At 31.9% G+C, this 25,156-nt stretch overlaps 9 protein-coding genes across 9 annotated transcripts; 7 read left to right on the top strand and 2 right to left on the bottom strand.

Annotated features, from left to right (window-relative positions):
• The first annotated feature begins 47 nt into the window (after positions 1 to 47).
• On the top strand, positions 48 to 2,569 carry ASCRUDRAFT_75388 (uncharacterized protein). The gene has a single exon (XM_020193045.1). It carries the CDS (start codon positions 271 to 273, stop codon positions 2,341 to 2,343), a length of 2,073 nt encoding a protein of 690 aa, XP_020047673.1. The 5' UTR covers positions 48 to 270; the 3' UTR covers positions 2,344 to 2,569.
• Positions 2,230 to 5,830, top strand: ASCRUDRAFT_141568 (uncharacterized protein). Its single transcript, XM_020189178.1, has one exon. The coding sequence runs from the start codon at positions 2,502 to 2,504 to the stop codon at positions 5,610 to 5,612; it is 3,111 nt and encodes a 1,036-aa protein (XP_020047674.1). The 5' UTR covers positions 2,230 to 2,501; the 3' UTR covers positions 5,613 to 5,830.
• Positions 5,831 to 6,530: 700 nt separating this feature from the next.
• ASCRUDRAFT_69873 (uncharacterized protein) lies at positions 6,531 to 8,297 on the top strand (the record flags this gene model as incomplete). Its single annotated transcript, XM_020191721.1, has 1 exon — positions 6,531 to 8,297. The coding sequence occupies one exon, from the start codon at positions 6,531 to 6,533 to the stop codon at positions 8,295 to 8,297; it is 1,767 nt and encodes a 588-aa protein (XP_020047675.1).
• An 893-nt stretch (positions 8,298 to 9,190) lies between these two features.
• ASCRUDRAFT_7610 (uncharacterized protein) lies at positions 9,191 to 11,179 on the bottom strand (the record flags this gene model as incomplete). The annotated part of the gene is made up of 1 exon (XM_020193336.1): positions 9,191 to 11,179. The coding sequence occupies one exon, from the start codon at positions 11,177 to 11,179 to the stop codon at positions 9,191 to 9,193; it is 1,989 nt and encodes a 662-aa protein (XP_020047676.1).
• Positions 11,180 to 11,689: 510 nt separating this feature from the next.
• On the top strand, positions 11,690 to 13,816 carry ASCRUDRAFT_69875 (uncharacterized protein; the record flags this gene model as incomplete). The annotated part of the gene is made up of 1 exon (XM_020191722.1): positions 11,690 to 13,816. One exon carries the CDS (start codon positions 11,690 to 11,692, stop codon positions 13,814 to 13,816), a length of 2,127 nt encoding a protein of 708 aa, XP_020047677.1.
• Positions 13,817 to 14,002: 186 nt separating this feature from the next.
• On the top strand, positions 14,003 to 17,504 carry ASCRUDRAFT_141647 (uncharacterized protein). Its single transcript, XM_020189179.1, has 3 exons — positions 14,003 to 16,954; positions 17,062 to 17,208; positions 17,298 to 17,504. The coding sequence occupies exons 1-3, from the start codon at positions 14,189 to 14,191 to the stop codon at positions 17,343 to 17,345; spliced, it is 2,961 nt and encodes a 986-aa protein (XP_020047678.1). The 5' UTR covers positions 14,003 to 14,188; the 3' UTR covers positions 17,346 to 17,504.
• On the bottom strand, positions 17,371 to 20,184 carry ASCRUDRAFT_75392 (flavoprotein subunit of succinate dehydrogenase complex). Its single transcript, XM_020193046.1, has 2 exons — positions 19,380 to 20,184; positions 17,371 to 19,275 (listed from the first exon to the last, which is right to left on the bottom strand). The coding sequence occupies exons 1-2, from the start codon at positions 19,708 to 19,710 to the stop codon at positions 17,663 to 17,665; spliced, it is 1,944 nt and encodes a 647-aa protein (XP_020047679.1). The 5' UTR covers positions 19,711 to 20,184; the 3' UTR covers positions 17,371 to 17,662.
• A 1,653-nt stretch (positions 20,185 to 21,837) lies between these two features.
• Positions 21,838 to 23,042, top strand: ASCRUDRAFT_75393 (PQ-loop repeat-containing protein). Its single transcript, XM_020193047.1, has one exon. The coding sequence runs from the start codon at positions 22,000 to 22,002 to the stop codon at positions 22,981 to 22,983; it is 984 nt and encodes a 327-aa protein (XP_020047680.1). The 5' UTR covers positions 21,838 to 21,999; the 3' UTR covers positions 22,984 to 23,042.
• Positions 23,043 to 23,696: 654 nt separating this feature from the next.
• On the top strand, positions 23,697 to 24,659 carry ASCRUDRAFT_69879 (uncharacterized protein; the record flags this gene model as incomplete). The annotated part of the gene is made up of 1 exon (XM_020191723.1): positions 23,697 to 24,659. The coding sequence occupies one exon, from the start codon at positions 23,697 to 23,699 to the stop codon at positions 24,657 to 24,659; it is 963 nt and encodes a 320-aa protein (XP_020047681.1).
• Between the last annotated feature and the right edge of the window lie 497 nt (positions 24,660 to 25,156).

Below are 25,156 nucleotides of genomic sequence, written 5' to 3' on the forward strand. Positions count from 1 at the left end.
TTTTTTCTTTTTGTTCTTCTCTTTTTTGTATATCTGATTTGGTTTGTATTGGTATCAGCTACCTCTATCAATTCTTTGCAATTCTACACAACTCGCTGCTGCTTGGGCCTATTTTTGTTTTTCTGTTCTCTATCTTGACTTTTCTTGCTATTTTATCGAGAAAAAGTTCTATTTTCTAACTCTTTCAGCTTTGGCTCACCTAGCTATTGATATTAATTTCAGTGTCATAATTGTCTACTACAGAAACAAATTTTTTGACAATTCCTAGCAATGGATAATCCCTCTAATAAGTATATGAAAAATAAACTAAACACTGGCAGGTTGACTAGCACTCCTTTGAAACACTCCAATCTTAATTTCAACTCAAAGACTCCAAGATCAATGAATCAAAAAAGGAAATCAAATTTATTCAATCAGGAAAATCTGAATATCAACACAAGTTCGTTATACAACATCTCCGAATTGACAGATACAAATGATATAACCTATAAGAAAATCCTAAACAACAATCTTAAAGACAAGGACAACATTCCTATAAATCATGCCAATTCAGAAATAATCAAATACTTAAATAGTTCGATTAATCAGGCTACAAAAGAATTACTTTTTAATAAAAAGCTAAACAAACAACTAGAGAAAAAATTAGAAGACGTAAATAACTTAAATAATCAATTAGTTCTTAAACTTCAAAAATATAAAAAAATCTCTCTAAATCAACAAAATATAATCGACGATTTATCTGAAAAATTAAAATCAAGTCAGATAAATCAAATAAATTCAATAGATTCAAATAATCAAAATCACACTAATAACGATACTCATAATAACAATACTCATAATAACCATAATAATAATAATAATAATAATAATAATAATAATAATAATAATAATAATAATAATAATGATTCAGACCTAGATTCAGATATTAGTTTAAATTCGTCTATTAACCAATCATTCAGTCCAAACAATTTTCAACACAATCAAAATAATCAAAAAAATAAAAATAAAAATAAAAATCAAAGTAATAAAAGTCAAAATCAAAATAGAAAATACTCTCAATCTTCTCCTTTGAACTCAAGACAAAATAATAACCAAAATTTATTACCTGATCAATACTCGTCAGAAGATACTAAAATTCAAATGATTTTTCAATTACAATCCCAGTTATATAACCAACAGTTAGAATTCCAACAATTTAAGAATTCCTTAAACCAAAATACTCCCGTAGCTAATAACAATAATAACAACAACCAAGGAGAAAATGAAAATAAAAATGAAAAAAAATTTAAAAATAAAGAAAATATAAAATTTAAAGTTGATTCCATAGATAATATAGAGATCAGTGAAAAGCCAATTCAACAATCAACTCCAATACAAAAAAAAACAAATAAAACCACAGATGAAATTAATAATAATCACAATGAAAATATTACTACTACTACTACTACTGCTAATAATAATAATAATAATAATAATAATAATAATAATAATGAAAATAATAATGAAAATTTTGCACAAGATTTAAAAGTCGTTGAATCAATTTTACAAAAATATATTAGAAAAAATCGATTGAAAAAAGAACTTCATGAAATTGAGAATGATGAGTATTTAAAATATCTTGAAGAAATTAAATCAATTGTAATTCAAAAAAATAATAACAATAAAAACCAAAAAATTAAAACAAATCCCTTGAACATTACCAAAAGGTCTTTAAATAAAAATTTGAAAAACAAGTTAATTAATCATTCAAACAATCCATTAAACAATCAGCTAGATATTGACTTATTCAAAAGATTAGGACTACAATCAAAATCTCCTACAAACGAGAACTCCAATAAGACCAATACCAAAAACATTGATTTACAAACATTAAGATCAATAAACCCTACTGCAAACAACTTTGATTTTGATTTTGATTTTGATTTTGGCTTAGTTAACAATGATATCGATACTGACATTAATCCTGATTTGAATACGAATAACAATAATATCTGGAATGAAGAGCCAACACCTAGCTACAGAGACGTTGAAAACTCATTGAAAACGCTGCTCTTAAACTTGAAAAAAGAGTATAAGGATAAAGCAATTGAATGTGCTCAGCTATCCAAACAAATACTAAACTCAGATCCTAAGAACAATCTCAAGGCCAACACTCGAGCAACCCAAATCTTGCAAAAATCTTACGCTGCTCTTGCAAAGAAACGAGAGGAAATCTACAAATTGAGTTCTATCCTAAAGAAAGAATTGGGATCAGACTATGAGGATTTCTTCAACAACCTGGATGCCAGTCCTGAAGATGATGCTGATATTGAGTCTGAAATCGACGATGATTCGATGAACTGAACATGCAAGACCAGCTTGGTGCTGTTCAAGAGTCTGGACACACAGCTTCTCACTGTAGCAGCACTTTAGTTAGTGTTTCTGGCGACTGCTGTTAAATATTCTACGTACTTTGCTGTTTCTGCTTCCTCTGCAGATTTATAGCAATAAGTTGCGCGCGCATGCTACTAAAGTGCGCGCGCAACTTATTCTGTATCACGGGAGCGCTAGTTAAATTTTTCATTTTCCCCAAAAGAATTTTTTTGAGTCTGAAAACTTTTAAAGCTCAACTTCAAGACTTTTACACAAAAATGCTCAGTCGCTTGAATACCCACTGTAGGAGAATAGCAATAACTCAGAGACATGTCAGATTAATTAACTTTACTCGTTTCAACACAACATACAATCCGAATCACCTCCAAAATGATCTAGGCACTCCTGGTTCAGTTTCGCAGGAGATAAATTTAAAAGATCTTCTTGAGAAATCTGATGAAAATAATTTGAAGGATCCAAAACCTCTCGTTGGTAATATAGAAAACCTTTCTGATACATTGATAGAAGACATGTTGAAAGATAATGACTCAAAACCACAAACTTTTTTGAATACACAGACGACCAAACCACCGGAAATACCTGAAGCATCTGAAGCACCTGAATCGGCTCAAATTGATGATATTCAAATGAAAAACCAATCTACAAGTGATAACAAAGATATTGATGAAAGCAAAGATCCTTTTGATATTTTCAATCAAAATACTCTGTCAGCCGATAACAGTTTATTAGATGGTTTCACTAACTTTAATAATTCTGAATTTGAGTTAAGTAAATTGTTAAATAATTCAAATAATGAATCCAGTGAAGATGAAACTTTCCAAAACTTTTTGGATTATTTTCAAAAGCAATCAAAAGATAACGATCAAAATTATGATAAAATTTATAACTCAAAAGAAACATCAAATGACAAGTTAAATGCCGGTCAAAATATTAATGTCAATGTCAATGTCAATCAATTTAACACAATGTCTAAACTGTCAGTCAAAATACAGCCTGCTCCAGAAAAAATTCTTATTTTAACTCCTGACGAGTCAAAATTTCGTAAAAGGGTCCCCACATACTTGAAAGACAATGATCGTTACAATTCTAGGAAGATTTTATTTCAATCATTAAATGAAAAAAAATTGAAAAGAGATAAAGCAGCACAAAAAAGATTGTTGAAAGATGGTGTCAATTTGGATAAAATTTATGAACAATTAACTCGGAAACAAAATGAATTGTTTGAGGCTCAAAAAGAAAGATTAATAAAAGATCGTTTAAAAACAAGTTTAACAAATCTAGCAACTTTTAATTTTGAAGAGAAAACTAAAACATTGTTAAATTTTAGATCTACAGCTTCGATTGATGAAGTAACTGTTAGTATTAATGATCTCAAACCATCTGATAGATATTTATCAGAATATGAATTTAAGACTTTATATAATTCATTATTGGAATATCAAAAGGATTCTTTGAATTTTTATATCTTACAATATTATCCTGAGGTTACAATAAACCGAAAGCACCTAAAAGCACAAGTAGTATCATCAATAATTGAAGTTTGCTGGAAAATAGTAAATCCTCATAAATCAGCGACGACTGTTGATGAGGAGGTATTTTCAACAAAAATAATTCCAATTAACAAGATTATGAATCATTTACTTTTTAATACATTTAGCACTACTATATATGATGAGTTTACCAAAGGAAATTTGGTAAAAATTTCTAAAGTGAATAATCAAGAAGATCAATGCTTGTTAAAAGTTTCGGGAACTAGATCTGCTATAGCATGGTTTGAAGTGAGTTATAGTAATGTTTTTTCAAAATTAAAAACAAGAGAAATGAATTTAAAGTTTTTCCCTCATTTATTGGACTTTATTCAAAATATAGGAAATATCAGTTTACATAAAATACCAGATAATGAAAATCACGAATATTTTGCTTTTGGGATAAATCTTGGTGTTATTCAAAGAGCCGAGAGATTATTGTTGTGGAAAGATTTTGATAATAATAAGCATCTTTCTCAGGTTTTTTACAATTTTGATAAGTTAATTGGTAAAGAAAACATAAAAGCGTTTGATTACATGGACGATTCTAGTATACCAAGAATCCACAAAACCAACAAATGGCAAAGATTAAAGCAAAATTTTTTGTTGAATAGTCCCGAGGAGAATGAAAAGATCAATAGCGAGGAAAATATTGAGATTGAATCCGAAAATATATTTAATGAATTGATGAAATCTGAATGTCAAGATAGCAACGTGAAAAATGTCAATTACATCCACGATGAAAATACAATTTTAACTGCTTCATTGGGTCAAGTACTATTAGATAAAAATTCCGATTTAAAAATGTTTGATGCAAATATTCCAAATATTAAAAATATAGTAAAAAAATTAAAATTGTTTAATGCTGAGAGTGATTTGGATACATCTTCGAAGGATAACCATTCTTATTATGCTCAAATACGTTTTGTTCCTTCAGCATTTAGGTCAACAGATGATTCTCCATTAAATATTTTATTTGAAAAGGAAGATGAAATAAAAAAGAGCGATGATAAGGTATTAAAAGCTAGAAAAAGACTACAGTCAAAGTTGGTTTCTCCTGAAGAAGCATATCATAATTATCCTCCCTTAGAGATGTGGTTTGAGGTGAATGACAAGGATATTGCCGATACAAATTCATTAAGATTGGAAGCTATTGAAAAGGAGAAAACTGTTTTTGTCAATTTACCTGACAAGGGGTCAGATGTGTCATTTGTGAAAACCACATCGAAAACATTAGCCAATTTCAGAGAAAGTATTAATTTGCTCAAGCAAAAACAGCCATATGTAACCTCTTTTTTAGAAAAGTCTAAATTGATATTTGATGGAAGTGAATTGCCCACGATTCCCAGGGAGCTCAAGGTTGTGATTGATGGTGAAGTTGTGAATTATTCGTATGTTTACATTAATTTAAGAAGACAGATAGATTTGGAGTATAAGGGTAGATTGTTGCAGATATCAAAAACTTCAGCAGGCCAGCTAGGTGGTGAAAAAATCGAAGCCACTTTAGTCTACGATCTATCTGAAGAGAGCGAAGCAGATTTTATAGATGAAGATGAGAATTCTATAGCTGAAAAAGACAGTGAAGAAACAGAGAAAATAACCGAAGAAGGGCTAGTTGAAAACAAGACTACTGAACAGAGAAATGCGATTTATACACAACCTAAATTTACCAAGTTTTATAGGGATACCATAGGTCTTGTGAATAGTATATAGTTTTGAGACAACAGGTGTGTTTGTAGATAGTATAAGATTATATAATGTATTGATAAGTTCCTAAGCAGCAACATAAGCAACAGCTTGTGGATACAATCAAAAGTGGTCTGGGTGGTTGAACAGATTAGTCTGAAAAGTTCAGCAGCTAAGGCTCTATTTCACCCAGAATCCATGCTAAGGCAGCAGGATAAAAGAATACAAACTAGCCAATTGCACTGCACTAGAAGATAAGCTCAAATAGACTTTGGTCAGTGGTTTAGCTTTGCAGTTCTAAATGGAACGTCTGGAAGAGCACTACTCAGCGATAGGTGGTGGAGGGGCAGCGATAAAGAGAGAAGTACAGGTAGCTGAGTCCCAGAAGAAGGAAGAGTTTTCAAAAGATCGATTGACAGTTGGGTCCTGAGCTTCCTCAGCAACAGCCAAAAAGACACAAATATCAGCGATGTTTCAGCTTTATCTCGTCAACTGGAAACTGTAATTTGTGGAATTGTTTCCAGATTCGTTCAGCAGATAGAGGATTACAGTTTCTAGTGTTGAGATACTGAATTTTTCTCGGTTGGAAACAGCTTCTCATGTCTGAAGAAAAGGTATTAGGTGGGCTTCTGATCTGAAGGCAGTTATGATGCGAAAAACTTTCCTCTGCATTGATAGCTAATGAAAACTCTCTGTTTGATAAATAGCTAAAGCACATTCATTGAGATAACTGTTCTATTATCTAACTGTTCTATTATCTAACTGTTCTGTTATCTAACTGTTCTGTTATCTGTATGTCGGTATAGCCAGAAAGAGCAATTTTAATTCAGAGGTATATCAGTATAAATATAATATGAGACCCCAGTGCTTGAGAAAGGGAAGAGTAGTTGGTCCATTCCTATCTTGAAACCAATTAGACCTGCTATTCGTTATAATTAGATAGTCATGTCGTCAAAACTACAAAGCTTCGGTCGGTATCTTAAGGATAACTTCACCATCGAGAAGGAAACTCCATACAACAGCTCTTCAACGCAATCTGGGCCTGTTGAAGGAGACAACTTTCAACTTGAAACCAAAAAAGATGAAAAAATTATACATTATAATGATGAGGTCTCTTCGGTTGCCTCAAGGGTCCAAATAAGCTCAAAAACACACAGGCGATTGGAAAATCGTCATATTCAATTGATTGGTATTGGTGGTACCATTGGAACTGCTTTGTTTGTGTCTCTTGGTAGAGGTCTTTACACTGGAGGTCCATTATCTTTGTTTCTAGCAATGACAATCTGGTGTGTTCCCATCTGTTTGATTACGGTCTCGACAGCTGAAATGGTCTGCTATTTGCCTATTTCTTCGCCCTTTATCAGATTATCAGGAAGATGTGTAGATGAAGCTTTTGAATTCATGGCTGGTTGGAACTTTTGGTTCTTAGAAGGCTCTTTAATTCCCTTCGAAGTCACTGCAGTTAACACAATTATTCACTACTGGAGAGATGACTATTCCGCAGCCATTCCCTTGGCTATCCAGATGGTTTTGTATTTCCTAATCAATACCTTTGCTGTTAGATACTATGGTGAAAGTGAATTTTGGTTCGCTATTGGAAAGGTCATTTTGATTCTTCTCTTGATCTGTTTCACTTTTGTCACAATGTGTGGTGGTAATCCTGCTGGTGACGCTTATGGCTTCAGATATTGGACTGATCCCGCTATTATGAACGAGTATTATAAAACTGGTGACCTTGGAAGATTCCTTGGTTATTTGTCTTGTGCTATCAGAAGTTGTTTTGTTATCGCTGGTCCCGAGTATGTCTCAATGGCAGCAGGAGAAACAATTAATCCAAGAGTCACTCTTAAAAAGGCCTTTAAACAAGTCTTTGTTAGATTGACCTTTTTCTTTGTAATGGGTGCCTTTTGTATCAGCACTGTTGTTTCTTCAAGAGATCCAACATTGGTGGGAGCAATCACTGAATCAATACCTGGTGCTGGTTCCTCTCCATACGTGGTTGCTATGCAAAACATGAAAATCAAAGTATTGCCAGATATCGTCAATATTGGTTTGCTTTTATCTGCCTTTTCTGCAGGTAATTCTTATAGTTATTGCTCTTCTCGTTCTTTATACGGTATGGCATTGGATGGAAAAGCTCCAAAATTCTTAAGTTACTGTACCAAAACCGGTGTTCCCATATTCTGTGTTGCTGTTTCATTATGTTGGGCATTATTATCGTTCTTACAATTGGGTGAAAATTCAGCAACTGTATTGGACTGGATTGTTAATTTGGTAACTGCATCTCAATTGATTAATTTCTGTGTCTTATGTGTAACTTATATCTTTTTTCATAAAGCAGTTATTGCCCAAGGAATTGATAGAAACACTTTTGCCTTCAAAGGTTGGTATCAACCATATTTGGCATATATTGGTTTAGCTGCTGCTTTTCTCATGGTCTTTGTTAGTGGTTATACTGTATTTCTTCCCTCATGGTGGTCGGTCAAAGATTTCCTATTCTCATATATCATGGTCTTTTTAGACATTTCTCTTTTTATTGGTTACAAAATAATAAAAAAGACTAAAATAAGAAATCCACTTGAAGTTGATCTAATTACTGGTCTAGATGAAGTTGAAGAGCATGAAAGAGATTATTATGAAAAATTGGAATTAAATAAAGATAACCCTAAAAAATGGTATAACTATCTATCAAAATATTTGTTTGGTGAATAGATGATACATTTTCTTACCTTTTTATTTTTTTTTTCTCGTCAATACTTATAAAATTAATCTGATTGTATAGAATTTTGCTTTTAGAAGAAACTTTATATATACTTTTAATTAAACTTCATTTTATAACCCAAATAAAGCAAAAAAAGACTTCAAAAATGTATAAAATATTTTATTGATTTTGAAAAAACAAAATTTTTCAAATACTTGAAACATATCTTTTATCCATTATCTATTATCCGTTATCCACTTTCAATCACTGACTAATTTAAAAAAAATGATTCCAATATCAAATAATCATGGAACTATAACCAAATTCAGACCGAAATTTTGAGAAGTAAATAATTTATTTCAATGAAATGGAATATTTAACTAATAAAAAAATTGGATATGATATATATTATGTCTTATCTTTACCAATTGAAAACTAATATGATAAATCATTTAATGTTTAATTTCTTGAAAAAAATACTTCTTCACCAAGCATTTGAAACTTTAATATCTCAATAAAGAAAAGATTCCTCTTTGTAAAAAAATTGAACTCAGTTTTATTTTTTACTTTAAAAATAGAAGATTCTTGGATTAAGATAAGGAACCGATAATTCAATTTGAAAACCTCTCCAAAATAAGCAAGAATTTCGTTCTAGAAAACTAAAAAATATTCAAACAGTAATTGAAAATGTCTTATAAAAATTATAAGAAATCTAAATTTTAATATTGTGAAATTATCAAAAGAAATATATAAGCATAATTTCCAGATATTGAGATAAATCTATTTTATGCCAAAATTTACCCTCTTTAAATTTGAATATACTTTTTTATTTGTAAGTGAATAAGTATGGTAAATATATTTCGTGAATTCCGATCAAGATGACAGTGATGATAAATTTTATTAATTAACGAGATAATTCACTATATCTTTCATTTAAAATTAATTTTTCTTCTTTTAGTAGTTCACTATAAGAAAACAATTGAATTTTTTCATTTTGCAATATTTTAAATAAGTCTAAAGATTCTTGAGATAATTTTTTGTTTTCCGATATAAAAGGATTTAAAATAATTGTTGAATTTTTTTCAATTGAATTTGATTCATTTGCAATTATTTTCAAGTCATCAATGATTTTAAGCAAATCCTCTTCATTTTCAGATAAATTGAAATGGAAATCAATTTTTTTGTTTTTGAAATTGCTATGTTTAAAATTATTCAATTCTCTTTGAACCAAAGCTGTTGCAGCATCCTTTTCAGATTGATTTAAATCGTCAAGGATTTCTATATTATAATGGTTTAATAATGGGTCGTTATTATTTTTGTTTTTGAAACTGGGATTAGAAGTGGAGTTGTTTAACTTATAGTAATCCGATTTAATTAAATTGAGCATTTCTTTATCAATTTGATGTTGAATGAATTTATAGTTTTCAATTGAATTGGGAGTTTGAGTAAAATTAAAAATTGGAAGAGATAAATCTGTAGAGTTTAGTAAAATATTTGGAATTGGTAAATTGTTTTGAATTGCTTGAGATCTTAATAATAGGGATTTTTGAGTGGTTAAAAGATCATTTTCATTTTTTAGTCTTTCAGATTCACCCAAATCGTCTAAATGAGAGTTTTTTTTCTTATTTTTATTTTTGGATTTGGTTTTTGTGAGGTCTTCATTATCGTCAGGAATTATTATTTCGAAATCGTTTTTAGGTTTCGGTAGTGTTGCAAAAAGGTTGTGAATTTGTTTCATTTGAGATTTTGTAGCTTTTATATTTGCTGTTGATAGGTTTTGAGAGATTTGGGTAGTGATTTGGTTTGTAATTTGATTTGTAGTTTGTTGATTTGGAAAAGGTAAGAATAATTTCCTTCTTTTTGAAATTTGATTATCAGAGTTTTTGAGATCTTCCAAGGCTTGAATTGAGATTTGAAGATTTCTCTTTAGGTTTGTAGAATCATTCATTTTTTTTTTAATTTTTTCATTTTTTTGGTCTTTATCATTTTTTCGGTCATTTTCCAATTTTTTGTTATCTTTAAGTAGTAGGTTATTGTTATTGTTGATTTGAAATTGAATGTCGTTTGATAGTAGTTGATTATTTTGATATTCGTCATCGATGTCGTGAGCGCCTAATTTTGGTTTTAAATAAAAGGGAATGGCTTCGTTGTAGTCAAGAAGATTTTTATTTTTTTTCTTTTTAGATTTTGAATTGACAATGTTTGTGGAATGGTTATTGGAATTAATTAGATTTGAATTTTTCAACTCTCTTTTCTTTTGGAGTAAAGCTATTCTTTTGCTTTCTTGTAGTAATCTTTCTCTGTTTTTTCTTTTCGCCTTTTTGCCCTGAGTGTTTGCCAATCTGGCCTTTGCTTCTGCCAACATTTCCTTTTCATCGTCGTCCATATCAATTGCATCGGGTCTTGGGGCTCTGCTTTCATGGTTGACGAAAACGTAGTTATTTGTGTTGTTTGAGTTTAATGGATCGTTTGATGGATGAGAGTCGTTGATTCCAGTGAGGTTGAGAGAATCGTCTGTTTTCTTATCTAGAATGGCCTTTTGTTCATTGTCTTTGTTGTTGTTATTGATTAGGTTATTGTTTAGTAAATATTGATATCTCTCGATGCATTGGGTGGGAGTTCTTCCCACTATGGGAGCAATTGTTCTGTATTGGTTGGGGAGGATCTTGACCAAACGAAGAAGACTGGCGTCTTCAGCAGTCGACCATTGAATCTTCTTTATTGAAGGATCCAACCACTCTTTCCATCTTGACTTGCACTGCTTAGCAGTCTTTCGAGACAACAAGGAGCTGCATCTGGACCACTGGTTGAGACCATACTTGGAGATGGCAGCACGTAGAACCTCGTCCTCGACGTTTGTCCAGACCGAAGTGCCTGAGTGATATGGAGGCATAACAGGTTGTTGAGAATTAGAGGAAGAAGGTGTAGAGCAAAAAGATCCCACTGCAATAATTCATGTTAAGCATCAAAAAGAATCATCAAAATAAAAATGGCTGACGTAAGCTGTGACTAATGGATCCCTACTGGTGGAAAAACCAGTTTTGCGGTAGCCATGTAGTATACGCATTGTCACGCATGGAGCCAGCCCTGCGGCGCACATAGTTAAGACCGGCGCACCCAGAACGCAGCAGCCCGTGCGCCGGCGAGTGAGCAGCCAATGCGAGGAGCACGGGTGGGAGCGTCTAGGCATTTGATTGGCAACAACGGTCTGTGATTGGCCAGAGAGTGCAGCACACTGCAGACGTCGGGCGGCCGAAGAGCGCCGGCGAGCCAGAGCAGGTCTGGAGAGAAGAGCGAGATTGCTGCTTTTCTTCCTTTGCTGTGTGGTATATAAAGAGAGACTCTCTCCAGCTTGCAATGCTGCAGTTTGTTCAGTTTGTTCAATTTGTTCTTCACTCCCACAATGCCTTCTCAATACTCTGATATGCCTCGCTACTACGACGAGCCCAAGGGTGATTGCAAAGATTCTGCTCTAGACTTGGAGAGCTCTGCTTTCAAGCATCCTTCCAAACCGGGTTCCAGATCCTTCAAGCTCTTGTTCTCCTTCTCGTTGTTTTTGCTCTCGGTGTATTATCTCTCTGAAAAGTTTGTTCAATTCCAATTCTTCAGCTCAATCGATCCAATTGACTCAATTGTCTGTTTTGACTCCTTGGATTTGCCTGATTACGACTTCTTTTCGTCTTTATCTTCCACCTTTAAAAAGAAGAAACCTCTCCCTCCCGTTTCTCTCCCTTCTTTGGTCTACGAAATCGATTTCCCTATAACCTACCCATCAACTGCAAACATCACCACTGATCTCTTGCTAAACGATTCTTTAACTTCTGATGTACTCTCAATTGACTCAATTTATGAACCCCCAAATGATTTTTCAAGTTTAAATATTACAAACGCCTTTTTAACTCTTAACGTTTCCACCAATATCACCAATGTCGACTCTCCCATTCAACCCCCAATCATTTTTGATATCTATTTCGATGACTACATTATTTGGAGATCTTCATCACCAACTTCAAACTCAAACCAAACTTTTACCAATTCTACATCCTCCAAGAATATCACAGACTACTTATCCCTTCTCTCTGATTCTCATAAGGTATCACTCAAGTTGATCAATGGTGTCATTTTAAATGATATTAACATTACTCTATCCTACACTCTAATCTCAAACCCTCTTTTTTTCAACTCAAACCCAAATATTAATACCAAAAAGAATTCCCCTGAAAGTATCAACAACTATTCCTTCTTTTCAAATGTATCTACTGTTAATATCTCAGATATTTTCAATTACAATTATCCACCAAATAAAGTCATCCCATTATCAAACTCTGGTGACTCTTTCCAATTGCCAAATGATAACTACTTGATTAGTATCCCCCAATTGCCAACAAACACAACCAAAATCTCAATTGACCTATTTGCAACTGCTTTAGATGAAGAAATCAATTATTTCAAAAACTTATTGCAATCCCCTCCCTCTTCTTCCGATTCTCCTCCCGATGAATGTGATCCTCCCTATAACGAAAACGGGCCTTTAAGAGTCATCAACATTTACGCTGACAACATCTTTATCCAATCTGTTGCTCCTTATCCTACTCTACTAACCCAAAACCAAATCTCAAAATATATCAACAACTCGGTAGCTTTCCAACCTTTAGCTTCCACCTATGCCTTCAACTCATTGTCCTACAACGTCGACCTCTCAGTCATCTTGCCTTTGCTATGGAATGCCCCTGTCTCTTTGACCATTGAAATCATCTCCCCCATAAAAGTCTCATCTCCTATTAGCAAACCTCCTTTACCTACTCCCTTACCTCCTCCTTCCAATTCTGCAGATTTTTTCCCTTCTTCAGATTGGTTGCTCTCAGCAAACTTATTATCCTGGGAATCTTCTAAAATTAAATCATCCACTGGTTTATTAATCTTCACAAATTCTTCAATCTCTTCAAGAGGTATAATCATCCCCGCCAATGGTCTCACTCAAATTACTAAATCAAAAATCACCTCAGACTTGTTCTCATTATTCAACATCACTCTTATAGATGGTCTAACCCATTCCATATCCTACAACCTAAACACCTCAACCGCCGCTGTTAACGTTCAAAATTCAAGATTCTTGAATCAAATTAAAATATATAAAAGCGATAATGATAACTTGGTCAACATCACCATTCAAGAGTTGCTCCCTTCTTCAATTTCACCCTCACCTATTTACTCAATCCTTAAAGAATCTCAATATTCCGTCAAATTGGATGAAATCAAAAGCATTCCTTTCAACCCCTTCTCAAAACCCTCAGTTAAATACGAATCAAAGGCCTTAACAACTGTAAAAGTAAATAAATCAAAACCAATGAAATTCTCAAGGAAAAATGAAGTCTCCTTAAAGTCTTCAATCCTAACCACTGACGTTAAAATTAAAGCTAAACTCCCTTCAAATAAAAAACTTTCATTCTCAAGAAGTGCTGAAGCTGTTGATGGTATTTTAGTTAAAGATACAGGCCTTGTCTTAGGCTCTCCTACCCTCGATATCTAATTTCATCAAAATGTATCAATTTTTATTAATTTGTATCAATTTTTATTAATTTTTATCAATTTGTATCAATTTAGGTTATCGTTTTTTATAATATCGTTTTTGTATCTATCACTAATTTTTCTCTCTCTCTATTTTTTATTTTTCTTTTCACTCTTGGTTACGTCTCTTATTTGTTTATATTTATTATTCTTTATCAATTGAAACTCATAAGCATATCTGACATATGTCTATATCTCTAATATAACATCTATTGAATATAATATCTATTAATTAGAAGATCTGCTAGTCCAAACCTTAAACCTTATCCTTTCTACCTCATATAAACGCCCATTTTCCTTTGTTTCTCACTAAACACCATCAAAGTGAATTCAAATGAAACCTCTTTCAATTGATCAGTTGCTTAATGTAAAATATACAAACATCGACGACAAAACTATTCCCACTACTCCTCTTAATAATAAAAATAATAATCTCGACGAACAAATTGATTGGCTTCTAACTACAAGCAATAAAAAAACATCTGAAAAGTTACAGATAAGTAAACAAACTGCTGCGTTTTTAAGAAGGTCTGTTCAATCATCAATTAATATTGATTTCAATTCTATTCAAAACTCGTCCAACAACCTTCTTAATAATCCCTTCAACAACTGTTTTATAAACAATCACAATGATTTTTTCATTAACACCACATTCAACAACCGCTACAACAATTTTAAAATTATTAACATAAACTTACCGCCAATAAAAAACTTGATGAAAATTTATGAAAATCTCGTTTCTAAAGAATTAACTATTAATAATAAAACTATAAATAATGATTTTTCAAAATTCGATAATATCCAAAAAAAATTGTTAAAAGAACCAATTAAAATTACAAAAGTAACAACTGATTTTTTAAAATTGTGTTTGAAAAGAAATACAAGCTTATCTATCCACGACAAATTGGCTTTCAATAAATCCGATGGTCAGAATAATATTAACAAATATAAAATTCATAACGAATTTTCCTTGAAAATATCTGAAAAACCCACAAATATCGCTAATAGAGATGACTCAAAACTACTAGTTAATCTACCAATGATCACAAATATTGATAAATTACTATCCACAAACGATGAATATTTGCAATCTCTTTTCAATGATTCTGTTTTGAAAAACTCAAAATCAATCAAAAATCAAATGCTTTCAATGTCGCAAAATCAAATAACCACAAAAGTACTCAATAAATGTTCTTTGGAATCCAAATTCAAATTAAAAGAGTTTTATATTAAACCCTCAGAGTCTCACTATCAAGATTCTGATTTGAATTATGAAAATTCCTTATCTTTTTACAAGTCGGTTTTTCCATCTTATCCATACAATACTCAAACCGATTTTCCTAATATTAAAAAAATCCAAAATGATCGTTACATTGAAAGTTTATTTCAAAATCTTAACCAATTCTCAAATATTTTTGATGAATCTTTAAACCATGAATTTTCACTTTTTAAATTAAAACTACCATTTATTAATGACTCAGATATAAATCCATCTTTAGATTCCTTTTTCATTTCATCTTTAATTTCAAATTATAATCTTTTACCAAATCATTGTCATGTCAATAAAAAATTATTAAAAAATATTTCTTGGGTTCCATTTAAAATATCTTCAAAAATAACTCGTTTTCCCGATAATTTTTTATATCAACCATTAAATTGCTCAATCAATTTAAATCTTAATGAATATATATCATTAAAAAAATTCAATTTACTTTTGAATAATCTCAAAACTCTTCGTCATTTTCATATACATAATTGGGTAAATATAGAAAAATTACAAAAGAAATCTCAAGTTGATAACAAAAAAATCAAACAAAATCCTAATTTTCCTTATGAAAAAATTGATTTAATTAATACAATATGCAACGACATTGATAGGACAACAAAAAGCTTAATTCAGAATCAAAATGATCAAACTATTTCATCTAATGAAAATATTTCCGTCGATTCTTCAATTTTATCTTCTAATCTAAACAATCTGCAAGAGCAAGAAGAATCTTTTAAAACTTCCGATATTAATTTATTCACAAAAAATAATTCATTGCAAAATTTAAAACCAGAAATTAATTATGATAGTTTAAGAAATTCACAATTTTTGACAAATTCAACTGAAAAACTGAATTTGGAATCTGTTCAATCATTCCAAAATATAGATATAGGCAATTCTATCGAATTTAATAATAATGAAATTATACTAAACTCAACTTTTATAAACTCTTTAAATAAATCAAAAAGGCACATCAATGATATGCTAGAAAGTTCTAAAATTAAAGATAATTCACTTCTTTCAAATAATATATCTCAATATGATGAGGAATATGATGAAGAGTTGGAATCTTTGATTATTGCAAAAAAAAGAAAAATCAGTTCATCTAATGATTTTGATAAGAAAATTCAAAATAATATTAATAATTTCCCGTTGTTGGATCTATTGAATTTTTCCACTAATACCCTAAATAGAAAACCATCAAATAATGATAATAGTCTTTCTTTAAACAAGTCTTCCGGTTCAAATATCTTTGAAACTAAAGAAAATAATCTAAATAATATCGCAAATATAAAAGATATGCTAAATGATAATTGTGTACATACCATTCAAAAGAGAACAATAATTTTCAATATATCTAGTATCGATAAAAACTATAACCTCTTTAAAAATCTAGAAATGGCAGATATAGTTCATATACATGAATTTGAATTTGAATTAACATGCCCTCAAATAAATGATGTTGATTTTATTATTTCATCAATTTCCTGTGCACTAATTATCTCCGATGTTTTGTTGAACCAAATTGATATTTCAACAAATAGTTTAATTATAAATCAAAAAATATTAAATCTTAAAAAATATTTTAAAAAGATATATGTGATTATTGAAATGAGTGATTATTTTTTAAATAATTCAAAAATATCAGGAAGCTATCACAAAAATATACAAGATCTAACAGAGTTTCAAATTTTTCTTCTGGCTGCTAACAACATTGAATGCTTTTGTATTAAAAAGACAACCCACGATTATCCATTAAGCTTTTTGTTGTTAAATCTAGCACAGTCACAAGGAGAAGTTTATTCTGATGTCAATGAACCAGAACCAATAAATGTACGCATGCTTTTTTTTTTTTTGTTAAAAAATGAAAAATGGTTTAAATGAAACTAAATATTCCAAATACTAATAAATACTAATATAATATCTATAATAAAATTTAGCAAAACATGAAATTTTTATTTGAATGTGGAATAAATCCCTTTTTGGCAAAAAAAATTCTATTGAAAACCACTTTGTATGATTTTATTTTGCTAAAACGAAAAGACAGAGAAAAATTGTTTGGAGAATTTTTGACATTATATTTTTTGGTTTGTTTATCTTTAGAGTTTTTTTGAACTATATTTATTTACTGAAGAACTTACTAACAACAAAATGAAAACAAAACAAAATAAAATAGGATACATTAGATAAATTATTCTCAACACCATGGATATTAGAATGTTGAGTTTAGCTTGCAAGAATAACAAAAATAGACCAATTTGCATATATTAAATTTAAAACAGTGATTATGATATAAAAAAAAGAAATAAATCAAGAAAAAAAAAGTATTAAGAATGAAAGATTTATATAAACAAGAAAAAAAAACAAAAAAACTGGCAATAAAAATGAAGTGAAAAAATATTTCAAGTTGTGGTTTGAACTCAAATAATTGCAATAAAAGAATGCGGATTTTTGAATCATTTGTAAATTATATACACTAACCAATTCATTTAAAACATTTCTCAGAATGACTTTTATTTTATGGAGTGAAAAATAATAATTCTAATAAGCTCTGACTGTTGGTGGAACTGGTTTACATTCATTTTCATCCAAAGTTGTAGCTATGACATTTCTATATTTAATCACAACATCATCACCAGATTTCTTTTGCCATGATAAGGTATGTTTCATCCAGTTTACATCATCTCTATCAGGATAATCTTCTCTAGCATGGGCACCTCTCGATTCTTTTCTAGTGGCAGCAGAAATAGCGGTTTGTTTGGCACAAGTCAACAAGTTTTGCAATTCTAGGGTTTCAACTAAATCTGAGTTCCAGATCATTGATCTGTCAGTGGTACCAATGTCAACAAAAGAGTTGTCAACATTAGTAACATTTATGACACCTTCATCTAAGGATTCTTGAGTTCTGAAGACAGAAACATCATTTTGCATAGCTTTTTGCATAGCTAATCTGATTTCGGCAGTAGATTTTGGACCAGAACAGTTTCTCAAGTAATCCAAGTTAGCAACAGATTCAGCACCAAGATCAGCTGGTAATGGTTTATGTGGCAAACCTGGTTTCAAACTTTCAGAAATTGTGTGAGCAACAGCTCTACCGAAAACAACTAAATCTAATAAAGAGTTAGCACCTAATCTATTGGCACCATGAACAGAAACACAGGCAGCTTCACCACAGGCTAATAAACCTTCAACAATAACATCTTCACCCTTTTCGTTAATGGTCAAACATTCACCATTCCATTTTGTTGGGATACCACCCATATTATAATGCACAGTTGGTAAAACTGGAATTGGTTCTTTTGTGACATCGACACCGGCGAAAATGGCAGCGGTTTCAGAAATACCAGGCAATCTTTCATGAAGAACAGAAGCAGGTAAATGAGATAATTGTAAGAACATATGATCTTTATCAGGACCAACACCTCTTCCTGCTCTGATTTCCATGGTGATAGCTCTTGAGACAACATCTCTACAAGCTAAATCTTTGGCGGTTGGAGCATATCTTTCCATAAATCTTTCACCTTCAGAGTTGACAAGGAAACCACCTTCACCTCTAGCACCTTCTGTGATAAGACAACCAGAACCATAGATACCGGAAGGATGAAATTGGATAAATTCTAAATCTTCCAATGGTAGACCAGCTCTTGAAACCATAGCAAAACCGTCACCAGTACAAGTGTGAGCAGAAGTACAAGAAAAGTAAGCTCTCCCATAACCACCAGTGGCCATGATGGTTTTGTGAGCTCTGAATCTATGTAAGGTACCATCTTCTTGGTTGTAGGCAATAACACCAACACATTTGCCTTCATCCATTAAAAGATCCAAGGCAAAGAATTCAATAAAGAAATGAGTATCGTGTCTCAAAGCTTGACCATATAAGGAATGTAAAAGAGCATGTCCAGTTCTATCAGCGACAGCACAGGTTCTGTAAGCTTGACCACCCTTACCGTATTCCTTTGACTGACCACCAAAGGCTCTTTGATAGATTCTACCAGTTTCAGTTCTGGAAAAGGGAACACCATAATGTTCGAGTTCATAAATAGAAGCAGGAGCTTCTCTAGTCATATAATGGATAGCATCTTGGTCACCTAACCAATCAGAACCCTTGACTGTATCATACATGTGCCAGTGCCAATCGTCAGCATGCATATTACCTGTAATAATTTAGACAAAAAAAAAAGCAAAATAAGAAAAGAAGTAAGTTAGTAATCAAAGTTATAATTGATAGAAATAAAAATAAGAAATATATTGAACATACCTAAAGCAGCATTGATACCACCTTGTGCAGCGACAGTATGGGATCTTGTTGGAAACAATTTTGAAAGACAAGCAGTTTTATAACCAGCATTAGCCAAACCGAAGGCTGCTCTTAAACCGGCACCACCTGCACCAACAACAACACAATCATATTCGTGGTCGATGATGTGGTATTTGTCACCCATTGCCTTAGCAGCATTTTGACTTGTTTTACCATCTTTTTTGGCAGAATCGTTCTTTATGACTTGCAAAGATCTTGAGGTTGAACTAAAAAATCTTGAGAAACCCTTTATCGAGCTAGAGACTTGTTGAGTACGACGCAAAGCAAGCATTTTTGATTATTAATGTTATTATTACTATTGTATAAGTGTAGTTTGTATGGAATCAAAAAAGGATAGAAAATAAAATAAAGATGGAATGAGCTTGAAAAACAAAAAGGATAGTGGATGATATAGTAAGAATATGAATTATAAAGTTGTTGAGAAAAGCGACCTTGAGTAACCCCAGATTAAAAGATTCTGTTGAAGTAGAAACTTTTTGGTAACTGATGAAATGAAATCTTACAAAAGATGTAGGCTGTTAAGATATCAGAGGAAGAATATAAGTATTGAAACAATAGAAAGATATACTTATAAAAACGAAAACCAACCCAGAAATGCTTTGAATATATCCAATTACTAATATTGAAATATGATCTTTAGTTTCCAATGTTTGCAATGGTGTTTTTCATATTTTTCTTTATTTTATTACTGGTGCGTTTTCTTATCGACTTTAACCGAACAAGATGACCCTGACGAAAATTTTCAGGTGTTCTCTAAATTTCCAATGAAAGACGGATGTTCGCTAGACCAAAATCAAGAAGGATTTCGATAATTCAGCGAATGAAAGTGAGTGAACAGCCCCATAAGCATACATTGAGAAAACTATTTAAGTTAGCTGGGGTCTGCTCAAGTAGTGATGATGAGGAACTTGAAAGCCCAAAGTATTATCTCCATATTACTATAACGCACCTGATAATTGGCCGGCCGCAGAAACAATATGGACGGCAGCGACAACGGAGATTTTTGGTGCTGGGGATAACAATCCTGAATCTGCCGAGCATGTCAGCAAAGTTAGCCAACACGCTATTGGCTGTGAAGCTCATCACCAAGCAACATCCGCTGCCTGATAGAATCCATTTGAAGGAAATTGCTAGAAAGACAGCGGAACTGGTTGAGTAGTAGAACCCCATAGCAACACCAGAAGGCTGTTCGCTAAGTGAGAAGAGCAGTGGGAGTGAGCAGCTGGCTTTTTTGAGCAGTTTGAGAAGCAGTTTCTAAAGGTCTCTGGAGCTCTGTTGGCAGCAAATTTGCCAGAACATGTAACACCATCGATCTCCGGTGTCTTCTGAAGAGAGGAAGCTTTTGTGATTTGTTTATTATTACTCTCTTAGAGGGCTCGAACTAGGAAACAGCAGTGGGGCAGCGCTAGCAAACTGCTGGCAGCCCAATGCTTACGCTTCCCAAAGAGAGCTCTTCCGTCGGTCACCAGGAACTTGTTTGGAAAAACAAGCAAGGTAAACATTCACGTGACTGGTAATGTGATTACATTTTTTGCACCATCATTTTAGGAAAGACAAAACAAAGGCAGCACCTTGGTTCTGCATTGCCAAAACGGGACTTGTTTTACTGTGGACAAAAAGCGACTCACCAAAGCTGTTTGTGGAGGAGGTTGATTTTGACAGCACTTTTGAGGACGTATTTGCAGTGGAATCGAGTTTTGACACAATTGGACACATGACGAGGTTGTTTTATCTATCAAACCGCTGTTAGATTCAGATGATACAGAAGAGCTTTATGTCCCAAGAAAGGGATGGCAATTATTTTCCACCACATATCGTCCCCATTTAAACCAATCAAGATATTTTTCTTTATTTGCGCTTCATTTAAGCTTTTGTTTGTTCTCGGTCAACTGAAAATCATGAATAATAATAAATCTACATTCTTTCTAAAACAGTGATACAGATCTTTTTCACTATATTCATCTCGCATTTATTTAACTGTCTTAAAATCTATCAACTTGGTCGATATCCTATACTAGTCTGTTTTTAACAATTATTATTGCAGCTAGACTACCATTTTGAAAATAAATGTTTTCGCTTTATACAGCACCAACTAAAACTTAATTATAGTTTTTGTTTTTTTATGGCTAACTTTTACGAAAATTACTGCCAACCACTCAAATATAGCTTAGAAAATGTTATTTATCTATTACTAACTGTCTGTATAAGTCACAACACCAGCTTTGTTCTTATATTGGAGAGTTTTCTTTGGTTTTATTGATTGAATTTCTATCTTGCTACAGACAGTTGCTCACTGCCCATTAATGTAAAGAACAAACTTTGGTCCAAAAAAAAAAGAAAAAAAAGTTCCAGAACTTGAGAAAAATTTTCAAGCTACTCTTTTGAGTTAATATTTTGTCTTGCACCATATTTAAGCGAAAAGAAGGGATGACTATAGCAGTAACAAAACTCTTATAACTTTTTAGATGTTTAATATACCGAATTCAAAAATCAAGCACATAGACCTCATATACTGATTTTTCAAATTCTCCTATACTATAATCAAACAAATAATATAATCATGATAGCTCCTCCTCCTCCTCAATACCTAAGCGCTGAAACTGTCAGCAGCGTAACAGGCTCAATATCAATAGCCTGTTGGATTATAGTATTCGCTCCACAAATTTATGAAAATTTTATCCGACAAAGTGCTGAAGGATTATCCATGTCCTTTATTATATTATGGTTGTTAGGTGATGTATTCAACGTTGTTGGTTCGATTTTACAAAATGTTTTGCCAACAATGATAATATTAGCAATTTACTATACCATAGCCGATTTAATTTTATTATTTCAATGTCTAAAATATAACAGATTGAATGATCAAAGAAACCAGAATTTAGCTTTACAAAATGACACCTCCTCAATTCATTATTCTCCCGTAAATCCAATAAACGACGATGAAAACATAATACAAGAAGCGCTAATGGATAGTATATTAATTGGAAATAACAAAATAAATAAAACAAGAAAACTATTTTACAATTCCTTGATGATTTTCATTGTTTTTCTCTCGGGAATTTTAGGCTATTTAGCATCTGGTAATAAACATAATGACAATAATAACAACGATGATAATAACAATAATGATAGCAATAATGGTGAAACCCAAATCAACTTGCTTGGACAAATATTTGGTTATCTATGTTCAATCTTATACCTTGGTTCACGAATTCCTCAGATATTATTGAATTTCAGAAGAAAATCTTGTGATGGAATTTCGTTCATGTTTTTCTTATTCGCTTGTCTAGGTAATTTAACCTACTGTATAAGTATTCTAAGTGTCAACAACTCAATTAACTATATTATAATCAACCTAAGCTGGTTAATAGGCAGTGCTGGTACTTTATTATTAGATTTAATTATTTTTATTCAATTTTTTGTTTACTTTGATGAAAATGAAGCAGGAATAGAATTTGAAGATGAAGACTACGAAGTCAATCAGCAAGACATTAATATTCAGCAAATCGTTGCTAATCAAACTCAAATTTATGGCAGTATGTAGAACGTATAGTATAATAAACTTGGTTTAACAACTAATTTTATAAATCTAAAGTAAAATGCAACATCTTTTATGATTGTCTATCCTGAATTGCAAAGTAATAATCGAATTACTGTTGACAAAATTCAAAAACATTAGCAGTCGAAAAAAACAATTCGCACAGAATCACAAACTTGCTGTGAATCACAAACTTGGTGTAGTTCTATCAGGCTTGTGAGAATATAAAAACAAGCACTGATCCATCACAACTTCACAGCAATTGATTTCAACTAATAACCTTTCTTTTTTGGTAGCTTTATCAGTTACTTCGTCCAATATTTGTGATCAATTATCAAACTCCCTTCTCATCTCCAGTCCAACCTCTGCTCTCAATTAACATACAGTTTTAATCAAATACTTCTGCGCAGACGAAAAATGGTATCTCTTCAAAATATTAATAATGCAATTCAAGAAACAAACATTTTCATAGACTGGAAAGGGCAAAATTTTGAAGAACTATTAATAACAAACAATGTCAGTCAGCATCTGGCATTGGAAGTAATATCTCTCTTAATAATTTGGAAGAAGCGTTCATCAGCAAACTCCAACCACTAATTGACAAAAATGGTAAGGCAGTTGAGGTTGATCTTTTATTCAAGACATTACTAAATTACTCAAAATCATATTACTTAAAAAAGGAAATTGAATATAATTACTGCAGCATTGTAAATCTGTCCATGACCGGCAAAAGTCGCCTAATTAAAGAAGTAATTCCATATTTTAAACATTGGATATATTTTTGTTACAGACAACCTGGGTCAAGTGGATATCCAAATTCACGATTTGCAAGAGCCATCAATCATTTAATTGAACAAAAACACAAAATAACACTGAGAGAATCTTTGAATAGTTGCTTTGAATTTACAATTTTAATTGCCATATTTTGTCAAGTAACCCAACCGGAAACTTTTCAAGAGGTTTGGCTCGACAGCTCTGAAATTGACGCTGAAAGATTTGTTCACTATTGTCTCATCGTGGCATTAAAAAATAAGTTACAAAAAAAGCCAGTATATTTTGAAACTATTAAAAAAGAATACAAAACTTTGGTCGATTTTTTAAATGATGCTCTTATAAATCGGAGCACCAATAACAACGTTATTGAAGAATTGAATAGACTGTTGTATGTGATGATCAAAGACAAAATTCAGTCTCAAAAAAAACGGAAGTTGATTGAAATTTTATTTGTATTTGACGAATCTGATATACTTTTTGAAAACCAAATTTTTGTTAAAAGTTCTGCTGAAACAGTCAGTTTCTTTAGAGGTTTTCGGTCTGCCCTTCAAAATATTGGTAAAAACATTCGTATATTTGGTGTGTTGTTAAGCACAAACAGTAAAATGAGTGAACTTGCCCCAACACCAGTAAGAGATGCTTCATTGCGAAATTCAATTAAACGAGTAATCAATCCCATAATCGAAATTCCATATGCATTTGACATTTTCAAGTCATTATACAATCCAACTTTATCACCAAGTACGTCGTATAATTTGATGTGCTTTGGTCGCCCAATGTGGTATCATTATCACAATTCATCTCTGCTAGAGTTCTCTAGAATTATTGAAATTGCTGTCCAAAAACTAACAAAAGTAGATGGGGCTAGAGATCCCAATTACAGAAGTTTAAGTGGGTTGGAACACTAGAATATTAAAGCAGTTGCTTCCCAAATGTTAGCTCTCCCCATTCGAACATTAACAGATAAGGTTGAATTATTTGTGGCAGATCATATGGCAATTCTAACTAATATCGGAAATGGCAGAGAAGATTTGTTAGCTGAATATAGACCTGAACCAGTTCTTGCACTTGCAGCACATAGGTTTGCGGATAATTATCCATTATTTTTTGACAAACTTTTTAAAATAATAAAGTTTTTTGATGCTGGAGATGCTGGCGAAATTGCTGCTCAAATTATTATTCTTCAGATTATCAAAACATTAAAAAATAATTTTTCAGATGCTGGCAATTTTGAAGTCACAGTAAAATCTTTCCTACAATCAATGAAGGTTAATGTCTCTGCAGTGCAGAAAGATATATTATTGGGACTTATATATCTAATTCAATTTGATGGCAAAAACGATCTGTTGAAATATGAAGACCTTTCTTATTTTTACCGTAGAGGCACTGGTATTTTGTTAAAAAA

This window comes from Ascoidea rubescens, assembly GCF_001661345.1.
Source record: "Ascoidea rubescens DSM 1968 unplaced genomic scaffold ASCRUscaffold_5, whole genome shotgun sequence".
In the NCBI taxonomy this organism is placed as follows: Eukaryota; Fungi; Ascomycota; class Saccharomycetes; order Ascoideales; family Ascoideaceae; genus Ascoidea; species Ascoidea rubescens.

What these genes read in the sequence shown, in the direction of transcription:
- ASCRUDRAFT_75388 (XM_020193045.1), top strand. Translation starts at nt 271, where the DNA reads ATGGATAATCCCTCTAATAAGTATATGAAAAATAAACTAAACACTGGC.
- ASCRUDRAFT_141568 (XM_020189178.1), top strand. Translation starts at nt 2,502, where the DNA reads ATGCTACTAAAGTGCGCGCGCAACTTATTCTGTATCACGGGAGCGCTA.
- ASCRUDRAFT_141647 (XM_020189179.1), top strand. Translation starts at nt 14,189, where the DNA reads ATGAAACCTCTTTCAATTGATCAGTTGCTTAATGTAAAATATACAAAC. An exon ending in ATGAACCAGAACCAATAAAT is followed by an intron (nt 16,955 to 17,061) that starts GTACGCATGCTT and finishes AATAAAATTTAG; the next exon opens with CAAAACATGAAATTTTTATT. An exon ending in TTTTGACATTATATTTTTTG is followed by an intron (nt 17,209 to 17,297) that starts GTTTGTTTATCT and finishes AAAATAAAATAG; the next exon opens with GATACATTAGATAAATTATT.
- ASCRUDRAFT_75392 (XM_020193046.1), bottom strand. Translation starts at nt 19,710, where the DNA reads ATGCTTGCTTTGCGTCGTACTCAACAAGTCTCTAGCTCGATAAAGGGT. An exon ending in TGGTATCAATGCTGCTTTAG is followed by an intron (nt 19,276 to 19,379) that starts GTATGTTCAATA and finishes AAATTATTACAG; the next exon opens with GTAATATGCATGCTGACGAT.
- ASCRUDRAFT_75393 (XM_020193047.1), top strand. Translation starts at nt 22,000, where the DNA reads ATGATAGCTCCTCCTCCTCCTCAATACCTAAGCGCTGAAACTGTCAGC.